Source organism: Ciconia boyciana, chromosome 4 (assembly GCF_034638445.1).
Source record: "Ciconia boyciana chromosome 4, ASM3463844v1, whole genome shotgun sequence".
In the NCBI taxonomy this organism is placed as follows: Eukaryota; Metazoa; Chordata; class Aves; order Ciconiiformes; family Ciconiidae; genus Ciconia; species Ciconia boyciana.
The window spans coordinates 37,054,795-37,073,542 of NC_132937.1; the positions used below are offsets into that span (position 1 = coordinate 37,054,795).

General features: G+C 38.9%; 1 protein-coding gene across 4 annotated transcripts in view; it reads left to right on the top strand.

The window, feature by feature from the left end:
- The window catches only part of GPBP1 (GC-rich promoter binding protein 1), a 44,425-nt gene extending 28,854 nt beyond the window's left edge, over positions 1-15,571 (top strand). For 3 of the 4 annotated variants that reach the window (XM_072860730.1, XM_072860732.1, XM_072860731.1), the window contains exons 6-13: positions 273-496; positions 1,157-1,223; positions 3,656-3,840; positions 4,669-4,809; positions 5,291-5,455; positions 9,721-9,905; positions 13,373-13,475; positions 14,601-15,571. In XM_072860730.1, coding sequence (XP_072716831.1) covers positions 273-496; positions 1,157-1,223; positions 3,656-3,840; positions 4,669-4,809; positions 5,291-5,455; positions 9,721-9,905; positions 13,373-13,475; positions 14,601-14,759 — 1,229 coding nt within the window. In that variant the 3' untranslated portion in view covers positions 14,760-15,571. The remainder of the gene's footprint in view (positions 1-272; positions 497-1,156; positions 1,224-3,655; positions 3,841-4,668; positions 4,810-5,290; positions 5,456-9,720; positions 9,906-13,372; positions 13,476-14,600) is intronic. The other variant, XM_072860733.1, reaches the window with a different exon arrangement.
- The last annotated feature ends 3,177 nt before the right edge of the window (positions 15,572-18,748 follow it).

The window sequence follows — 18,748 nt, forward strand, 5'->3', positions numbered from 1 at the left end:
AGTGTTGAGTTAATATTGTAGGCAACAACATATAAATGAGGAGCCAGGAAAGGAGGTTGACTTGTCTTAATGTTGGACTACTTGCCTCTTTCTTTGGCACTGTCTTATAAGATTCTTCCCTGTCACTTATGTGAATGAAAACTTAAGTTTATTATGCTATCACATGCCAGAATATACAGCTGCTGACCTAACTTATCTAACAATTTTGCAGAAGTAGAATATTCTATTAAAATTGTTTGTAATTACGTTTCTTTAAAATTTGAAAATCTAAGGGCATTTTGGGAGAAAAGAGAAGAATGGTTGGCGTTCACAAGGCAGAAATGGTACAGAAAATATAAACCATCGTGGGGGATATCATGGCGGAGGTTCCCGTGCTCGTACCAGCACTTTCCACTGTGGAAAAGGCCAAAGACTGCATGAAAACAATGTACCTGATAATGAAACTGGGAAAAAGGAAGACAAAGAAGTACCCAAACAGTTTGAGGCTGAGGATTTTGTAAGTTAATTGTAATAATAATAAACAAGGTTTCATTGTTTCTGCAAGTGCCATTTTGTCCATTACAAGCTACTTCATGAGATTTCACCAGTTTCAGATCATCATATAAGGGATCACCCTTCCCATAGGTAAGAGGGTGTTAGTCATTTGTCCACTAACTTGTTTCTCCTTTTATATCCAGTTCTTATCATTATATGTTTATTATTGTCACTTAAGTGTTTAAGTAAAACTACAATCGGATTCCAGTTTACTGTGGTATGTGTATGTATTAAATTCTACACAGTTACCTTACTGGAAATCTGAAGTACTAACAAAGTGATCTTTCTGCCAATGGCCCTTTGAGATCCCATGCTTCAACCTGGAATTGTAGGATGTAAGAGGAGGGGTGAGCTTCCTCTTTGAAGAAACCATACATCGCTGTTTTTTGCTTTCTCTGGACAGTTCATGTAATGATATTGACTGCTGCCTGAGATGTTTTGTTGGAGAAGAGAAACAAGTGAGCATTGACCTATTTGGGTTGCAGGGGGAAGTGTCTAGTCTGTCTCCATTTAAAAATCTTTGACAGCAGAGGTCATACTGCTGAATATTGTGATTCTTTATTTCATTGGTCCCAGAATTCAAGACTTATTTTTTTAAAATAATGATAAAACTTTATTTCAGCCATCTTTGAACCCTGAATATGAGAGGGAACCAAACCAGAATAAATCTTTAGCTGCAGGTGTGTGGGGTGAGTATTTTTGATGTTTTTAAATGTAAAAATGTAGTGGACATCTGAAGTTGTTTTATTTGAAACATAGGAATTTTTTTTAGAATTATAAAGGTATAGATTTAAATTATAAAGGTATAGATTAAATTGAGGAAACTTCAATATTATTACAATGTAAGTATCTTTTTGTTAGAGTGGTAACAATTCTATTTGAATATCAGTCTGTAGGTCTGTAGATGCAGCCACAACTGGGATTCTTTCCCAGAATAAGTATACATCTTTTTTGTAAAGATGTCAAGAATTTATCTTCACCTTTATTTTCAAGAGGAAGTGCAATGAAGGTGGGACACCTAAACTAGTGATGTGATTGCTAGCTGAAGACTTCATAAAATAATACTTCTGAGTGATTAGAGCTGTTGGAAGAGTTTGGAGAGAAACCTAGGAGGGCTGAGAAGAGCAGGTTAGCTTGCAGAGGTTTAAGGTCTCTTCCGGGAAACAAATGTCTTAAGCTGTTGGATTTGTTACAAGTAATTTGTAAAGATAACCAATCCTGAGAGTGGGCTTTGAACTGAACTGTAGTCTGAGATTCTTTACAGATCTCTACCTGATTAAATTTGGCTACCGCTTTACAATTCTGTGGGCTTTATGTAGTCAATTGTTCACCCTTAAGAAAGTGGCAGCTTTAGACTGCACAGGTTTTAAAGTAATAAACTTACTCAAAATAAGAACTTTTCCTTTATGAAGAAATAACTTTTAATTAAGCATAAAAACTACTACTTAAACTGTTGCTAATACAGAGATCTGAAACTTGTTGCTCATTTTAAATGGTACTTTAATTTGCTGATTCTTCTTCTCATATTTCCCCAGTATGTTTTGCACTCTTAGGTAACACTAGATGTAGGCCAGCCTCTCAATATAAATATCTAATTGCTAAAGAACTTTTGCAGGAGCCTAAACAATTGGACTGCTTTCTGCTTTTGTGTGCTTAGCAGCTTTCATGTGAAAGTTAGGAAATACAGTTATCTTTCAATAAAAGAGTAACAGTAACTAAATTCTTTCCTAACCAAGTTGGGAAAAATTACGTAGCAATTTGAGTGTTTTACAACCTTAGCAGCACTCTGGCTGTGGCTGCTGCATGATGTGGCTCAGTTTGATCTGAAGCAGGGCAAGCTTTCCAGGCTTTTAGGATATCCCTCTTCACAAGCAAAGGAAGGAACAGTTCTGTTAGCTACATAAAATCATAGAATGCTTTGGTTTGGAAGAGACCTTTAAAGATCATCTAGTCCAACCTGTAAGCTACAGTGCAGTGGCTTGTTACAGCTTACAGGTTGGTATCTTACTTTATTATAGCTCTGCTATTGTAAACCTTGTTTTGTAACTGAAAAACTGAAATGAAGGCTATTATTATTCCCTTTCAAAGGAAATAATATTCAGGACAGGAGGAATGTTACCATCCCCTTCTAATGCCTGTTAAAAATGTATGCTTCTGTTAGATTCCGTTGTACCTTGTGTATATGTGATGGGAGCATGCAAGTATTGTGAAAAGTCATTTCATAAAGTTTAATGAGAGCTAAGTATACAGTTATCACAAATGTTTTGTAACATCTACCTGCTACACAAAGCTAAAGTCACTTATGCTTTTAAGATAGGTTTTTTAAATGTAGGATGTGGTGACTCTGCCCATGAAGTAGCAATGCTTGCAGGGAGAGGAGGTAATCTTGGAAAAGGCTGTCGATGCAGCAGTGGAACGCATGTGCAAAAAAATAAAGTTTTTTTTTCACTTTTAGACAATTTTAGAACTGTTTTTAATAGGTGTTCTTTAAAACTGTTAAATGTCAGTTACTTAGTATGACAGCTGATTGTATGTCTCTTAATTAGTGGTCTCTTGAACATGGAAATGTTGTAAGCTTCAGATGTTCTTTTATGCCCATCTGAGGCATGGAGATAGAGAAACTGGTCATTGCCGTGGTCTAGAGTAGTGCACATCTCTTGTCTCATGATTATAGAGCCTCAGTGTGGAGCATTTGGCTCTAAACTGCGCTGTTAATAAAAATATAAATAATTATTCTTTTAGTAACCTTAAAGGGAAATATGAAAACCATAATCTCTTTTGAAGATTAGGTAACTATCAACAATTAAGAGTATTTGGATTTTAGATTTGCAAACAAGAACTGTGTAGCTGGCTTCTTTGAAGAATATCTTTACTTTCAGAAAGTAAAATTCCTGCATTGCCAAGTGAAATATTTTACAAATGGTGATTGTAGAAAATGGAACAGAACCTGTGTTTATCCAGGTTTGTACAGTGTGTTATTTGCGGAACTAATACTGGACTAAGTTTCTGATTTATGCCTGTTTGCTCTGGACTGTATGGCTATCCGGTACCCTATGAACTAGAAACTTAAGATTGTGTACACATGCCCACATATATACATGCACTTCTTTTTTTTTTCTAGAGTACCCTTTGAATCCTAAATCTAGATCTCCGAGAATGCTGGTCATTAAAAAGGGCAGTACAAAAGAACTGCAGATATCTGGATTCCCGGTAGTAGGAAGTCTTCATTCGCAGTCAGTAAGGAATGGAACTGGCACAAGTGTTTATAAAGGATTAGTCCCTAAACCTGTGACTCCACCTGCAAAGGTGAGTCTTGGATACTGGTGGCATGAACAACATGCTGAAAAAAAATCATGCTGTAATTCTGAATGTGCTTATTTCACCCCTGAGAGTACTGTTCCCAGAGTATTATGTTTTCAGCTCTTGCTAAGTGCAGCACACCCCAGAAGTGAATGGAAACAACTTTTTCTCATTTTTCTTTTTAAGCTATACTGTAATTGGATCTCTCTCTGTTTCCTATTTACCTTTTTTGAGAAGTGCAAGAGCTGTCCAAGACAGAGTGAAAAGGATGTTTTTAACTTAAGGAATAGCAGTGTCTTTTGTATATAAGATTTTAACAAAAAAATAGATACCTAGTGGAGAGATACAGTCGGCACAAGTCCACCTTCAGAATTTATCCCAATTATTGACAGAGATGACGTTGCAACCATTAGTGTCATTCTCGTTCCTTTCCAAATGCGACTTTCCATGTTCATCTCTTGAGTTTTGTTTCAGGAATTTTTCTGTGCTCCTGAGAGCATATGATGCAGTAGTTCTTAATTCTCTAACATTCTACATTAAAACCAATACTTTCAGCTGTTGAAGACTCATATTTTGATTCCTAATACCTCAAATATGAGGGTCTTAATTGTTTTGAAATTTTAGTCTTTATATAAAAAGCGTAAACAGTATTTGTGAGTGGATGAATTGCTCATAAGCAGTCCCTTTTCCACAAGAACACTAAACACAGGTGTTTGCACTAAATTATGATTGTAGTTACGGTTTGCTTTTGCTTAATCATTCTTCTGAAAATTCCTGAAAATAATCCTGTTGTAGTTAATGACTCTTTAAATTTCTGTTTAAATTTTTGTTTAGCCTACACAGTGGAAAAGCCAAGCAAAAGAAAATAAACTTGGGAATCCATTTCCTCATGAATCTGCATATGGCGTTGGCAATTTCAATCCTTTCAAATCAACTGCTAAGGCATTTACTGTATCACAAAATTCAGTGAAAGAGGTAAAGCAATGTCTGTAGTTTTTTATCAAATTATAAAATGTTTAATTTGGTTAGATAAGAGGATCAGTAAGTTTTATGCAGAATTGTATTAAATAAGTTTTTTTGGAAGTTAATGTGTGAGAAATATGGAAGGCACATTACTGTCCTTTAAGTACTGCACAATTTGCTTTGTAGGTTTGATTTGGAGTAAAAATGGTGTATTAGGAAGTATAACTGACAGGTTTAAACTTCAGAACTGCTAATGGCATGATACACTTCAGAAGGGCCATTGTTTGTTAGCAGTGCTCCATAAACCTGCCTCTGTGGGTTTACATGTAAGAACTGTATATACTGAACAACAGATATCTTCCCTCTGCTTTTGATTGTGGGTATATGTGAAACCTGAAACTATAGGTGCCAGGGAGTCTTTTTGTCTTTCATTCGAAGTTTTCTAAATGAATAAACTTCTAATATTCTTTCTTTTTCTGACTCCCTACATTAGTGTAATCGGTCAAATTCTTCATCTCCTGTTGACAAAGTTGGTCAGCCTCGTTTAACAAAACTGACAAGAATGCGGACTGATAAGAAGAGTGAATTTTTGAAAGCATTGAAACGTGATAGAGTGGAAGAGGAACATGAAGACGAGAATCATGCTGGGCAAGAGAAGGTAGTTTTGTTCGTACCTATTGTAGATCCAGCAGTAGTAGTTTTCAGATGGACCATAAACTACTTCTTATTTTGCTGCAAACAGCTGTTAAGTCATGGTCTTGGATCTCTAAATGAAGGAAAGGAATTACATTTTGATGAATCTAAAAAAATTGTTCCAAGTACTAGTCTTCCTCCAGTGCTTTGTAGTAGTTTCTCTCTTTCTTTCTGCAGTATCTGTTCATACATGTTAATAACTCAGGTATGTCTGCGTCTTTAGCAACAATAAAAAGAATAAATTAAGTTTAGTACACTAACCTAATCATAGGATCGTTTAGGTTGGATATGACCTTTAAGATCATCACGTCCAACTGTTAACCTAGCACTGCCAAGTCCACCACTAAACCATGTCCCTAAGCACCACATCTACATGTCTTTTAAATACCTCCAGGGATGGTGACTCAACCACTTCCCTGGGCCGTCTGGTCCAATGTTTGACAACCCTTTTGGTGGAGACATTTTTCCTAATACCCAATCTAAACCTCCCCTGGTGCAACTTGAGGCCATTTCCTCTTGTCCTATCATTTGTTCCTTGGGAGAAGAGACCAACACCCACCTCGCCACAACCTCCTTTCAGGTAGTTGTAGAGAGTGATAAGGTCTCCCCTCAGCCTCCTTTTCTCCAGACTGAACAACCCCAGTTCCCTCAGCCGCTCCTCATCAGACTTGTGCTCTAGACCCTTCACCAGCTTCGTTGCCCTTCTCTGGACACGCTCCAGCACCTCAATGTCCGTCTTGTAGTGAGGGGCCCAAAAATGAACGCAGTATTTGAGGTGTGGCCTCACCAGTGCCGAGTACAGGGGGACAGTCACTTCCCTAGTCCTGCTGGCCACACTATCTCTGATAAAAGTCAGGATGCTATTGGTCGTCTTGGCCACCTGGACACACTGCTGGCTCATATTGAGCCAGCTATTGACCAACACCCCCAGGTCCTTTTCTGCTGGGCAGCTTTTCAGCCGCTCTTCCCTAAGCCTGTAGGGTTGCATGGGGTTGTTGTGACCCAAGTGCAGGACCTTGCACTCAGCCTTGTTGAATCTCATGCAGTTGGCCGTGGCACACTGATCCAGCCTGTCCAGATTACTCTGTAGAGCCTTCCTTCCCTAAATCAGATCAACATTCCTGCCCGACTTGGTGTTGTCTGCAAACTTACTGAGGGTGCACTCAATCCCCTTGTCCAGATCATTGATGATCAGACTGTGATCATCAGGTGATGAAAACAGCTGGCCCCAATACTGAGCCCTGGGGAGCACCACTTGTGACCAGCTGCCAACTGGAGTAAACTCCATTCACCACCACTCTTTGGGCCTGGCCATGCAGACAGTTTTTTACCCAGCGAAGTGTACACCCGTCCAAGCCATGAGCAGCCAGTTTCTCCAGGAGAATGCTGTGGGAAACTGTGTCAAAGGCTTTGCTGAAGTCCAGGCGGACAACATCCACAGCCTTTCCGTCATCCACAAAGCGGGTCACCTTGTCACAGAAGGAGATCAGGTTGGTCAAGCAGGACCTGCTTTTCATGAACCCATGCTGGCTGGGCCTGATCACCTGGTTGCCCTGTACATGCTGTGTGATGGCACTTAAGATGATCTGCTCCATAACCTTCCCCAGCACCGAGGTCAGGCTGACAGGTCTGTAGTTCCCCGGATCCTCCTTCTGGCCCTTCTTGCAGATGGGTGTCACATTTGCTAACCTCCAGTCAACTGCGACGTCCCCAGTTAGCCAGGACTGCTGGTAAAGGATTGAAAGTGGCTTGGTGAGCACTTCCACCAGCTCCCTTTGTACCCATAGTGGATCCCATCTGGCCCCATAGACCTGTGGAGGCCAGTGTTTCATACCTTGGCTGTTAGTTATCCTACAAAACAATTAATGGAAAAGTTTGGTTCTGCTTCTCAAACCATTTCCTTTCTAATTAGAGCATTTAGCTAGCCAGAAGTTATCTATTCTTGGTGTAGTCATAGAAGCAATAGTTCAATTTATGCATACATAAAGAACCTGTTTTTACTTCCTAATTGAGAACTGGAGGCCTATACTGTCTGTATATAATATACATCAAGTTTCTTTCAGTCTGGATCAGTTTGTGTCATGCTTGGCTGGCACCAGAGAGTATTTGTGTCAGTGCTACCAGCCACCAACAAGCCATAAGCATAGTTATCATACATAGTTCAAGTGAAGATAAGTATTGTATTATTCAGGATGAGGTGATTACAAGCCTGTTCACTGTAAATGAGTGGTTTAAAGTGTTTTAACTTTATAAATTAAAAATCAGCTAGATAAATGAGTGTTTTTAAGGAAGGTTTATTTGGATTCAGAGATGTGAAAAAAGAAAGAGCGCCAGTGTGCATTTCTCATAAAAGTAAGATTGAGTTTTCTGACCCTGTTCCTATTTCAGGTAGAACAGAATTTGCTGTAATGGGACTGTACCACTTAGCTGTATGTGTGTGTTAAGAAAGGCCTGCATCTTTCTATTTAGGCATTCTGTGGCTGAGCACCCTGAGATGGGTGTTGTGGCTAATGCTGTTCAGGTATGTTTAAAAAGTACACAAATATTCTGATTTAAGATTAAAAAGATACTGGGAAACACTGTCTTGAGCTTCAGAATTCTGAAAATAGTACATGAACTTGGTGGGGGTTTCTGTTCCTGAAATTGTCTTGAGCTCACAATATCTTTATGATGCATCTGTCAGATGCATTTGCTTGTCCCATTGTACACAGCTGATTTTCAGAAGCAAGTGTATTTAAAAAAAAAAAAAAAGAAAGGCTTTTAGTAGTGGAAGTTGTAATGTCCTTGGACAGATGTGTGTAACATGTAGCCTGGAGTAGTTGTTGGTAAGTGCATGCTTCCTTTTCCCTGCCATTGCTGTTTCACTAACGGGTGTGAAAAGATGTTAAACAAATCATGTAACTAATAGTTGTCCTACTTCCAACATTTATTTTAATGCTTATCAGTAGAAGACACGGTGTTAACTGAGTGGATGGGGAGATAACTGCACAACAGTATTCTATAACATGAACCTGTTGATGGAATTTTAAGGCCTGCAGTAACAGATTTCACCTCTGAAATAATGAGGCAAATCATAACCAGCAGCTGAATCATGCTTGTCAGAAGCTATTTTGCCCTATATATATTAAAATTGTTTAATATTTTTATGAATTTTGTTTGATAATCTGAGATGCATTCTTCAGGTGTATGACTTACCAGCTGAATGTGTGTTCACTGGGGTACTTGTTTTTAAGAAATTCTTGCTGAGCATTCTAAAATTTCTGGAAGCAGACAACACTGTGAGTGGGAGGGAGATGGTGATGATGGTCTTGATCCTGGACCCGGAAGTACAGTTTCGTACAAGTGTAGAACTGGCTGATTGAGTGATTGCCTTCTGCTATGGATAATACTGTTATATGCCCAGTTTAGGGATTTTGTTGTCAAAAGGGTGTTAACTAGATAATGATCATACTGTCCTCTTTGTTTTTACAGTTGGTAGGACTTCTGTGGCTATTTGTCTCATTACTAAATAAGAATTACGGGTTGCTGAATGAGTAGGATAAAGAGATACATCTCTGGTTTATAGGATTAAAGAGCTTTTAATATTTGAGTGAACCTGAACAGTCTGCTTTCTAAATAATCTTTCTTCCTAGTTCTTATTTCATGGCTAGTAAGTTACAGTTGCTGTTAACAACAGCCTGAGAACCTGTAGTAAGTGCATGTGTGTAGCGGAAATTGTTGTCTGAATTTAAAGGGCAGTATCCAGTCTTCCTGAACTTGTGGCAGGTGAATTTGCTGGTTGAGGTATGGTGGCTGTGACCTGCCTCTTACAGTAAGTAAACTTGAGAACTCAAGTTTTCAAACTTCTGCTGACACACACAGTTCTGATGTTTAATTAGGAACATTGTTTGTAAGTTTAACAGATAACCTGTTTTTTCTGTAAGTATGAAAGGCAGCTTAAATAAGTTTGAATTTTAAGATAGGTTTGAAACTTTGTAGGAAAAAGTTTGAGGCAGAGCATGGGAGTTACTTTCTACATTACTTCATCAGTGGCATAACTTAAGATTTCTGTAGTATCCAGGTATTGCAAACTCTAGAAGTATGAACAGAATTACTCCTGAAGTAGTATAGAGTGTCTCCATTTAAACTTAATTTAAATTAAACGGAATCACTGAATTGCAGCACTTGCAGAAATTTACTTATGAATGGAATTTACTTTTAAACTTTGTAATATATAATTATTTTTAACAGGATGATGGGTCCTTTAACTTGCATAACAGCAACAGTCCTCATCATGAGAGAGATATAAACCGAAACTTTGAAAATGAAATTCCGCAGGAGAATGGCAATGCTTCAATTACATCTCAACAGATCATTCGATCTTCAGCTTTCCCTCAGGCAGATGTTCTTTCAAGCTCACTTGAGGCAGAGCATAGGTATGTCCTTTATATAATAAAAAGAGTGTTCCTTCATGGTAAGTGAGCATGTCATAAGTTCTTACTAGTTCAGAAGTCAGAATCTGGAAACTGAGAACACATAAAACGTTTAATGAGTACTGTCAAAGTTTAACTTTTAGACATGTACTAATTTAACATGGAATATACTTAGTTTCTACTAGACTCGTGTACTGACTTGAGCTTGCTTTACTAAAAATTTGATGTATTTCCTTATGTGCTGGTTTCGAATGGGATAGAGTTAATTTCTTCCATAGTACCTAGTATGGGACTACGTTTTGGATTTGTGCTGGAAACAGTGTTGATAACACAGGGATGTTTTAGTTACTGCTGAGCAGTGCTTACACGGAGTCAAGGCCTTTTCTGGTCCTCACCCCACCCCACCAGCGAGGAGGCTGGGGGTGCACAAGGAGTTGGGAGGGGACACGGCTGGGACAGCTGACCCCAACTGACCAAAGGGATATTCCACACTATATGGCGTCATGCTCAGTATATAAAGCTGGGGAAGGAGGAGGAAGGGGGGACATTTGGAGTTACTGCGTTTGTCTTCCGAATAAACCGTTACGCGTGATGGAGCCCTGCTTTCCTGGAGATGGCTGAACACCTGCCTGCCCATGGGAAGGAGTGAATGAATTCCTTGTTTTGCTTTGCTTGCGTGTGCAGCTTTCGCTTTCCCTATTAAACTGTCTTTATCTCAACCCTCGAGTTTTCTCGCTTTTACTATTCCAGTTCTCTCCCCCATCCTGCTGTGGGGGGAGTGAGTGAGCGGCTGTGTGGGGCTTAGTTGCCAGCTGGGGTTAAACCATGACACCTTATAAAGAAATAAAGTGAACTGCATAGTGACTTCATTCCTCTGATTTTCGTCTGCATGTCTAGGAGGAACAATGCATGTAATTGCTATTTGTATTAATAATACTTTAAATACTGCATCTTATGTAAAACTTCAGTGAGTTTTTCCTCATTGTTAAAGTAATTAATTACTTCTGTAGCTGAGTAGTTGACACAGTCAGTGATACCACAAGACAATGCACTGGAAAGGGAGAAAGTAACTTCAAAAAAGGATTGAAACAATTATTGTATCTCACAAAAATGTAACTGCAGTAGCAACTGGTAGAGATGAGAATGATGCTGCTGGGAAATCACAACTTGGTCTGGAGATGAGCTTGTCATGAGCTCTGTCAGCTTCTTACTGTTTCTGGCAACTACAGAACTGCAGTGATAGATTAGGTAGACTTTTTTTTTTTTTAGTGATAGATTATATGTATACATTGGACTAGAGGACTTTACCTGAAGAGGAAACTTTCATGACCACTTATCACTCATGAGTATGAAAAGTGAAATGCACCCTGCTCTGTTGCTTTTTTTTCCCCACCGTTGGCTATGGAGACAGAAATCTTTGCCCACTAGAGGCTGCTGCTGACGATTTTTTGACTAGAAGATAGGAGTCAAATCTAACTCTCATTTTTCAATTCAAATGACTTGGAATGGCCTTCATAGGATTTCTGGGCAAGTGTCTTTCCTTTGTGGTATCCCAGAGAGAGGCTGTGTCTCCATACTGTCCCAGCCCTTTGGGCTGTGACCTCTGCATGCATGTAGACAGATGTTATGGTAAGCCTTTTTGTGGTAAATTGGACTTGAAGTGACCGGCTTAACTCACAAGATACTTGTGCCTACCTAGTAACAGTATTGGCCCATCTTGTACAAGATATATTTTGGGCTTCCCTTCTGCTGGGGAAGTTTCCAACATTCAGCCATCCTGTTGGTGTCAAGTTTGCTAACCTGAAGTGTAATTTTTTTACTTAGTTCACACTTTTAACCATTCTAGAAGCCTAGTGTTCCTTTAAAGGGACAGCAGTCCTGCTAACTTTAGACAATGTTGCTTAAAACTTAATTAACCGTTGCCCTAAATTTTATTTACACTAACAGGAGCTCTGTAACTATTCACTTTATTGTACATAATACTGTCAACATCTTAGCTTGCTTGCAGTAAAACTTTCTAACTCAAATTACTGTTGCCAAAAATATAAACGTCATTGAACTGCATTTGGTATTGTGAGTCTCTTTCTGTATGTCTATACAAATGCACATATTGTCTTAAAAGAGAGTTTTGGATGACTTGCATATTATTTCTCCTGCTTCCTGAGGATTTAATTGTTCCTGGCTGTCACATTGTGCAATCTGGTCGAAATACTACAGAGGATGTAATTTCCATTTCTATTACTGTCCTGTTAACTTATTTTTAAAACAGTAGTGCTGTTCTCCCATTCTCCTTCTACAATTTCAGGCTTTTATTATGGTTTTAACAACAGTCATTGGTGTCATTGGTCACCTGCCAGTTTGCCCAGTGCACGTCCATTGTATTGGGACCTAGAGTTCTTTGTGGGGAGGGTTATGCTGAAGGGCGTTTTTTGCTGACGTCTGGCTAAATGAATGACGTCTGGCACATGACATCAACTGTGAGTTCATCTTACTTCCCTGTTTTAATATATTCACCAGTCATCAGCTCCAAGTGTCAGTTTCTTGTGTCAGTTCTGGCATATACTTTAGAAACCTCTTTATTTTTTGTGAAATAGCTTTAACCTTCTTTAACATTTAAGGTCAGCAGGCGCATGATTTTCCTTTTGGCAAAAAGTTTGCAGCAAGAGAACTGACTATCTTCATTACTAAATGTCATGGTGCCTTCACCCTCAGATAACCCCTGTTTTCACAGCGTCTTCACATGTAAAACCACTTTATTCCTACTCAGATACTACTGTCCCACTTTTGGCACTAGCTAAAACACGTTGACTGTTGCATCTTTGGATATCTCAAGCTCAGCCACGAGAGGAATCTGCCTCTCGTTTCTTTTCTTCCTCTCCTCCCAAAACTCACTCCTAATTGTAGTCTGTCTGTGCTGAAATATCAGCATCTGCCATTGGGTGAGACTCAATTGCAAAGAAGCCTGTCCTGGCTCTGACATTAGCATGTGCTAGAAAAAAGAAACTATATGAGGCCATTGCATCCTGAATTGGTTCCCATAGAGGGACACCACCAGTATTCCTCATGGCTGCTCTCTTATCCAGGAAAACCTGCAGATTCCCTCAGTGTGAGTCTTTGTCTCTTCATACAGTTTTCAAGGGAGTACACTGCTGCTGCACCAGAGCAAAGGAAATATATTCTTACTTTTCCACCTGACACAGATTTCTTGCCTTAATTGAAATGGAGGTACAGTTTTACCACATGTGGTGGTAAAACGGGGTCATCTTTGAAGGACCTGAGGACTTATCAACTTCTATGCTTTATATACCTTTTGTAAGCCTTTTAACCTACTTTTATATAAGAATTTGTTTTAAAAAAATATGGACTGATTAATCCATTTGTTACAGATCTTTACACATACATGTAGGCAGAGCTTGAAATGTCTGAGTGTGTGTGTCAAATTCCTTAATGTTGTCCTTTTTAATTTAAAGGTTGTTAAAGGAGATGGGCTGGCAGGAAGACAGTGAAAATGATGAAACGTGTGCTCCACTAACAGAGGATGAGATGAGGGAGTTCCGAGTCATTAGTGAACAGGTAACGCTAAGTTAATGTTCTGTTATGAACTTGTAGTTGGCTACCCTAAATGCCTACCTTTGAGGAGGATCTGCAGTAACTTTGATGATTAGGGATGTTGCTGTTTCAGTACCATTTCAGTACTGTCATTTTGGAAGAATAGTTGCTTTAAAAAGATAGGGGACTGGTGCTTATTGTAGGTAAGGCCTTCTCAAAATATCAAGGATAGGGTGAGGGAGTGCTTCTGAGTAGTTTCAGCATTGCTGGTAGTAGAATTGCACAGGCTTTCCAGCTCCTCAGCTTAGCCTGAGGAAAGGGAATTTTCTTTCAAGGTTTTTATGCAGTTTCCTTGTTTCTCCAAAATCTGAATTTTCTCTGATGGAAATTGAGAGACATTTAATTCACTAGTAACAAAGTCTGAAAAGGCAATCTAGACTTGATTTTTTTTTTTTTTTTTTTTTTGGTAGGAGTGTTGTATATACCTGATGGGGTCAGTGAGGAGGAGCTGGAAGGGAGAATCTTGTGCAATGTTAAATCTGAATATTTGATATTTCCTAAGTCTAGCCACACATGTATTAATTAGAGCATTTTGAATATTAAACTCTTAAATGCTTGACTTATTGCCCAGCTTCTGCACTATGTGTGGAAATGCAGTAATTCTTTTCTTGTTGTAGAATCAGTTGTTTCCTTTGTCTCCAGTGTCTTTGACTTTCCAACTGCATCAGGTAGACAGACTGGGATACCCGTTCCTCCCTGCTTCTCCTTTTCTGGGCACCTTCCTTATTGCAGACCCTGCCCTTCTTAGCATAGATGTTTGCAGCACTGTGGAAGAAGGGACTGCATCGCGCAGGAGAGACCATGTGGGAGGAGGGATCACTGGGGCAAGATGTCTGAGGAAGAGGGTGAGAAGAGGGTAAGCTCTTGTTTTGACTGCAGGAGCTTGGCACAATTGGAGCTGCTTGGATACAGGTGGCTGGCCCAGAAGTGAAGGTGCTCAGGGGAGCTTTCCTTTGTGTGTATAAATGGAAGGGTAGTGCTGTGGATCTAATGTAGCCCAGAGATGAAGATGTAGAGAATGTTGAAATGCAACAGATTATTGTGTTTAGCTGCTTCTTTCTCTAAATACATCTTGTTTTCTCATTTCAGTTACAAAAAAATGGCCTTCGGAAAAACGGCATTTTGAAAAATGGCCTCATCTGTGATTTTAAATTTAGCCCCTGGAAAAACAGCACTTTCAAACCTGCTCTGGAGAATGAGGATTCTGAGACGAGCAGCAGTGATACATCAGATGATGATGATGTGTGAAGACTTCTGTAACATCTGTAGAAGCCTGTTTTGATCTCATGAAAATTTGGGGATGTGTTGTCCAAAAAAAAATTTATAATTTATGTATAACATACCCACTAGAGGAAGAATGATGGGACTTTTCTCTGAAGAAAGCAAGGAATGTTGTGTTGGGTGTGTTGAACATAACTATAACTTCTTTGTAAACGAATGTTGTGGAATGAGGACTTGGGTTGACCCAGCATTGACTTTCTTCATCACTGAAGCATTTCTGACTAGCAATGTGACAATGTAATAAATCAGACTTTCTCATTTAATAATAAAAACAAAGAATTGTGTAATGTCTTGCAAAGCTTCTGTCTTAAAATGTCCAAGTCTATAAGGAAAAAAAGGGCAGCTTGACACGGTGTTTTGTTCGCCAAGTCATTTCTTTCTTAAAATGGAAATCCTTGAGTCCACTTTGTACGCAAAAAGGGCAATGTAGCATGTTGGCTAATATGAGCAAAATGCACTAAAACTCTTTTCCTTAACTGAGCTGTTGTACTGTTCTACTTCCTCCCCACATAACTGCTCTTTAGCCATTTGTAGTGTAGTCGTTGTTATTAACGGCAGAGACCCTGATGTTACAGTTCCAAATTTCTAGAAGTAACCTTTAAATTGAAAGTTTTATGGGCAGTGCAAGACCCAGTATTCCCACAGTGAACACATTTCTTGTGGGAAAATAAGCACTTTGATTTTACTGTTCACATGCATAAAAATAATTACACTGACTGGATTTGTCCACTACATGGAAAATAAAATGATTTACAGAGTATTGTCTCAGTGCATAGCATCAAGGGTATTGTTTTTAAATCTGGTAAGTTTTGTTCGCATTTATATTAAATGTACTCTGGCAGCAGTGACTGCATTTCAGAATGAGGTAAAAATATTTTCATCACCAGATCTTGCTTTTATAGCAGCAGAAGTATATGTATGCAATAAGGACCTGTTTTGCTTACTTTGTGTCAAACTTTTTCTTTATGATCACACGTTTAAAAACCAATATCATATTATTTATAGTTTTATTTGGTTCATTTTAGTTCTTTAAATATTTGCCACAGGGTTGTACAAACTATGTAGCGTTAATTCATAAGCACAACTGCTCTTGGTGATGTCACATACATTTATAACATAGCTTTTATATATATTTACACATTCCCCCTCCAAGACATTTTTGAATTGTACTATTTCTTATAGTAAGTAATTTGCAATTTAGAACTCTAAAGCAAAAATATTTATAAAGCTGAGATTTTGTCCATATTTAACTTCTTTAGGAAAAAACATTTTTTGTAAGGGGGCATCTATCAATTTTGGGCCAAAGGTGGTATGTTTTGTGGGGTTTTTTGTTTGTTTGTTTTTTGGTTTTTTTTTAATGACTTTAGAGATTTCTATTCAAGTGGTCAGTATTTGTCTTGGAACAGGCGTGCAAATGTTGATGTAGTTAATTTTGGCACAATGTATTGAAATACACCATTTTATCTTCTAAATTGAAGAGGATAAAAATGTTTCTTTTCTAAAGAGAAAGCTGCCATATCAGTAATGAAGTCTTTCCTACCTGTATGCCTTACACACCTTTCTTCTTCCCCTCTCGTGCAGTTTTTTTTACTAACTTTGACACCTTGGTGTATTCTATTCCCTTTTTGGTTTTCACATCCTATCAGCAGGATCTTCTGCCTATCCTAATTACTTAGTGGTATGTGAATATGCTATTTTTATTACTAAGTGAAAACTTTTTTGCCTTGGTATTTCTCAAAGTGGGATGTAGACTTTCTTTTCCCCCCTCTTTATTCAGTTTAGTAACATCTAACAAGTGTCATCTCTGTAATTAACCCTTTGGGAAGATACTATAATTATAGAAGAATTGTGTTATACTAAGTGTATAGGCTTGGGAAACTTTCAGGTTGTAATTGAGAAAATTCTCTTTAGAGAAAGTAGAAATAATAGTTATACTTGGTACTTCTGTTTCGCTAGTTTATATCCTGAAACTGGTAACGGAAGCACTGGTTATAAAGAGCTGTGAGCAAAGGAGGTAACAGCAATTGAGCAGTGGTTTTGCTTTGTAGAATGAAACACCTTTACAGCCTTTGTAACTTCTTTTCTGTAAGTGTGTGGTGTCTTCTCTTGTATCTGCTGTGTTGTCCATCCTGGCTCTACATACACAACGTAATTACTCTCTACTCCCACTACACTGTGTTTGCGTTTCTGGAGTCTGGCATGCTTGAAGCTTTGATTTGATGTTGTGCAGATGCATAGCCTTAACCAACTGATGCTTGTGGATTTGGTTCTAGTCCTATACAGGGGTCCGTTCTGCTAGTTCAGAGACGCGTCGGAGGTCTGCGGAGCCCCTAGCTTAAATGGTTATCTGCCTGCTTTGCACAGTTTGGCCTTCTGTGCAGCATGGAAGTAAGGAAGCTTTGATGTTTCCACTGAGGAACTGGATTGCCCAATGTTGTACTTACTTATGGCAAAGCTGAGTAGTGTGTTGGTCCTCTTTTTTTGCCACCTTAAGAAACACTTTCTTTAGTCACTGAGGAACTCTGTTTTCAGTTGAGTTTTTGATTTTTATTTTCCTGGGAAATGTCAATTGAAACAAAGTTTGGTTTTCATATTTTACTTCCATAAAATGTATGAAAGCATTCTTTTGTGCTGTCCCTCTCCCTTTTGTTCTGTGCTTGAGGATGTAAAGCAGAACGAAATCTGATTCTCTAGTACGTAACAATGCAACTTTTTCCATCTTTGACTTTGTTCCTTTCCCAGGGCAATCTTAGTAGTTCATCGGCCTTTCACTTCTGTTGTACGTAAACCACAATACATCCTCTCTTGTTTTTCTGCTTGAGCAGATTAAACACCAGCAAGGAAGTCTGCCTTAAAGGCTTAAGAAGTTGGTGGACTAAGCTTCCCCATTCCCTTAGTAGGTTCTAGCAAGCTCTGGATGTTAAAGAATGCCTGCTGGAGATAGTTTGTCAGTGCAGGGCTGAAGGAGCTTGACTACAATGATAGCAATCACCTATTGCTGCATGCAGACATGGCGCTGCTCTGTGATTTGCAGTCACTGCCATTTCTCCTCTTCATTCTGTCTTCATTGGCAGAGAACTGTATCTTCCTGGTTCCCTTTTCTATCCTTTTTCAAAAGGGAAGATGAGTAATGAGTTACTCACTGATTTTCTGATCTATTGGTGATGAGGTATGTGCCCTCTGTGTCTGCTGCTGGTATGGAGGGTACCTGTGTTTATTGTAGGGAGCTGGGGCTCCTTTACCTCATCTAGAATGACCAGAGGCCTCCCTCACTGACTTGTACAGTGCCTTTTTCTCTCTTAACTGGTAAGAGAAGCTAGTTATCTTTCCTGAAAAGAGTTAATTACAGTAAAGTTGTCCATTGATGCATATTGGACCCAGTCAAGATTCTGATGTAGATTTTTGCTGCTTGTCATCCCAGTCTTTGAGAAATGTTATCAAGTGTGAAGGAAATTGATTTTTGTTCTCCTATGCAATTGCCCATGGGGGAAAAAAATCTGCTTTATTTATGATGAGGACCTCAACTTTAGTGTTTCTTCTTTAAAGAATAGCTGTTCTTCAGTAAATACATTTAAACTGCTGGCTGCTAGAAACTAGAAGGAGAGTTTAGTCAAGGATGTCTTTGTTTTTCCCTGTTTTCTGTTTGCTGCTAGGAAGTGGCTGAGGCAGTTTACTCAGCTGCAGGGAACTCTTGGTCTGATTAAGGATTATTGCTGTTGTGCACTAAGAATTATTGGCTCATTACAATGATAGATGTGCTGACTAGCTGGTCAGCTTTCCTTGTGCTGTTATTCATAGTCATCAATGAGCTTTATTGCAAATTGAATGAGGTTTGTTTCATTCCCTGGATCTCTCTTCAGCCTTCCCTAGAGGTAGCCAGCAATGCATTTGCTAAACCAGCACTGGCAGCGATTTGCAAGGAACTCTGGCTCTGTGTGAGGCATAGGTGTGTTTCG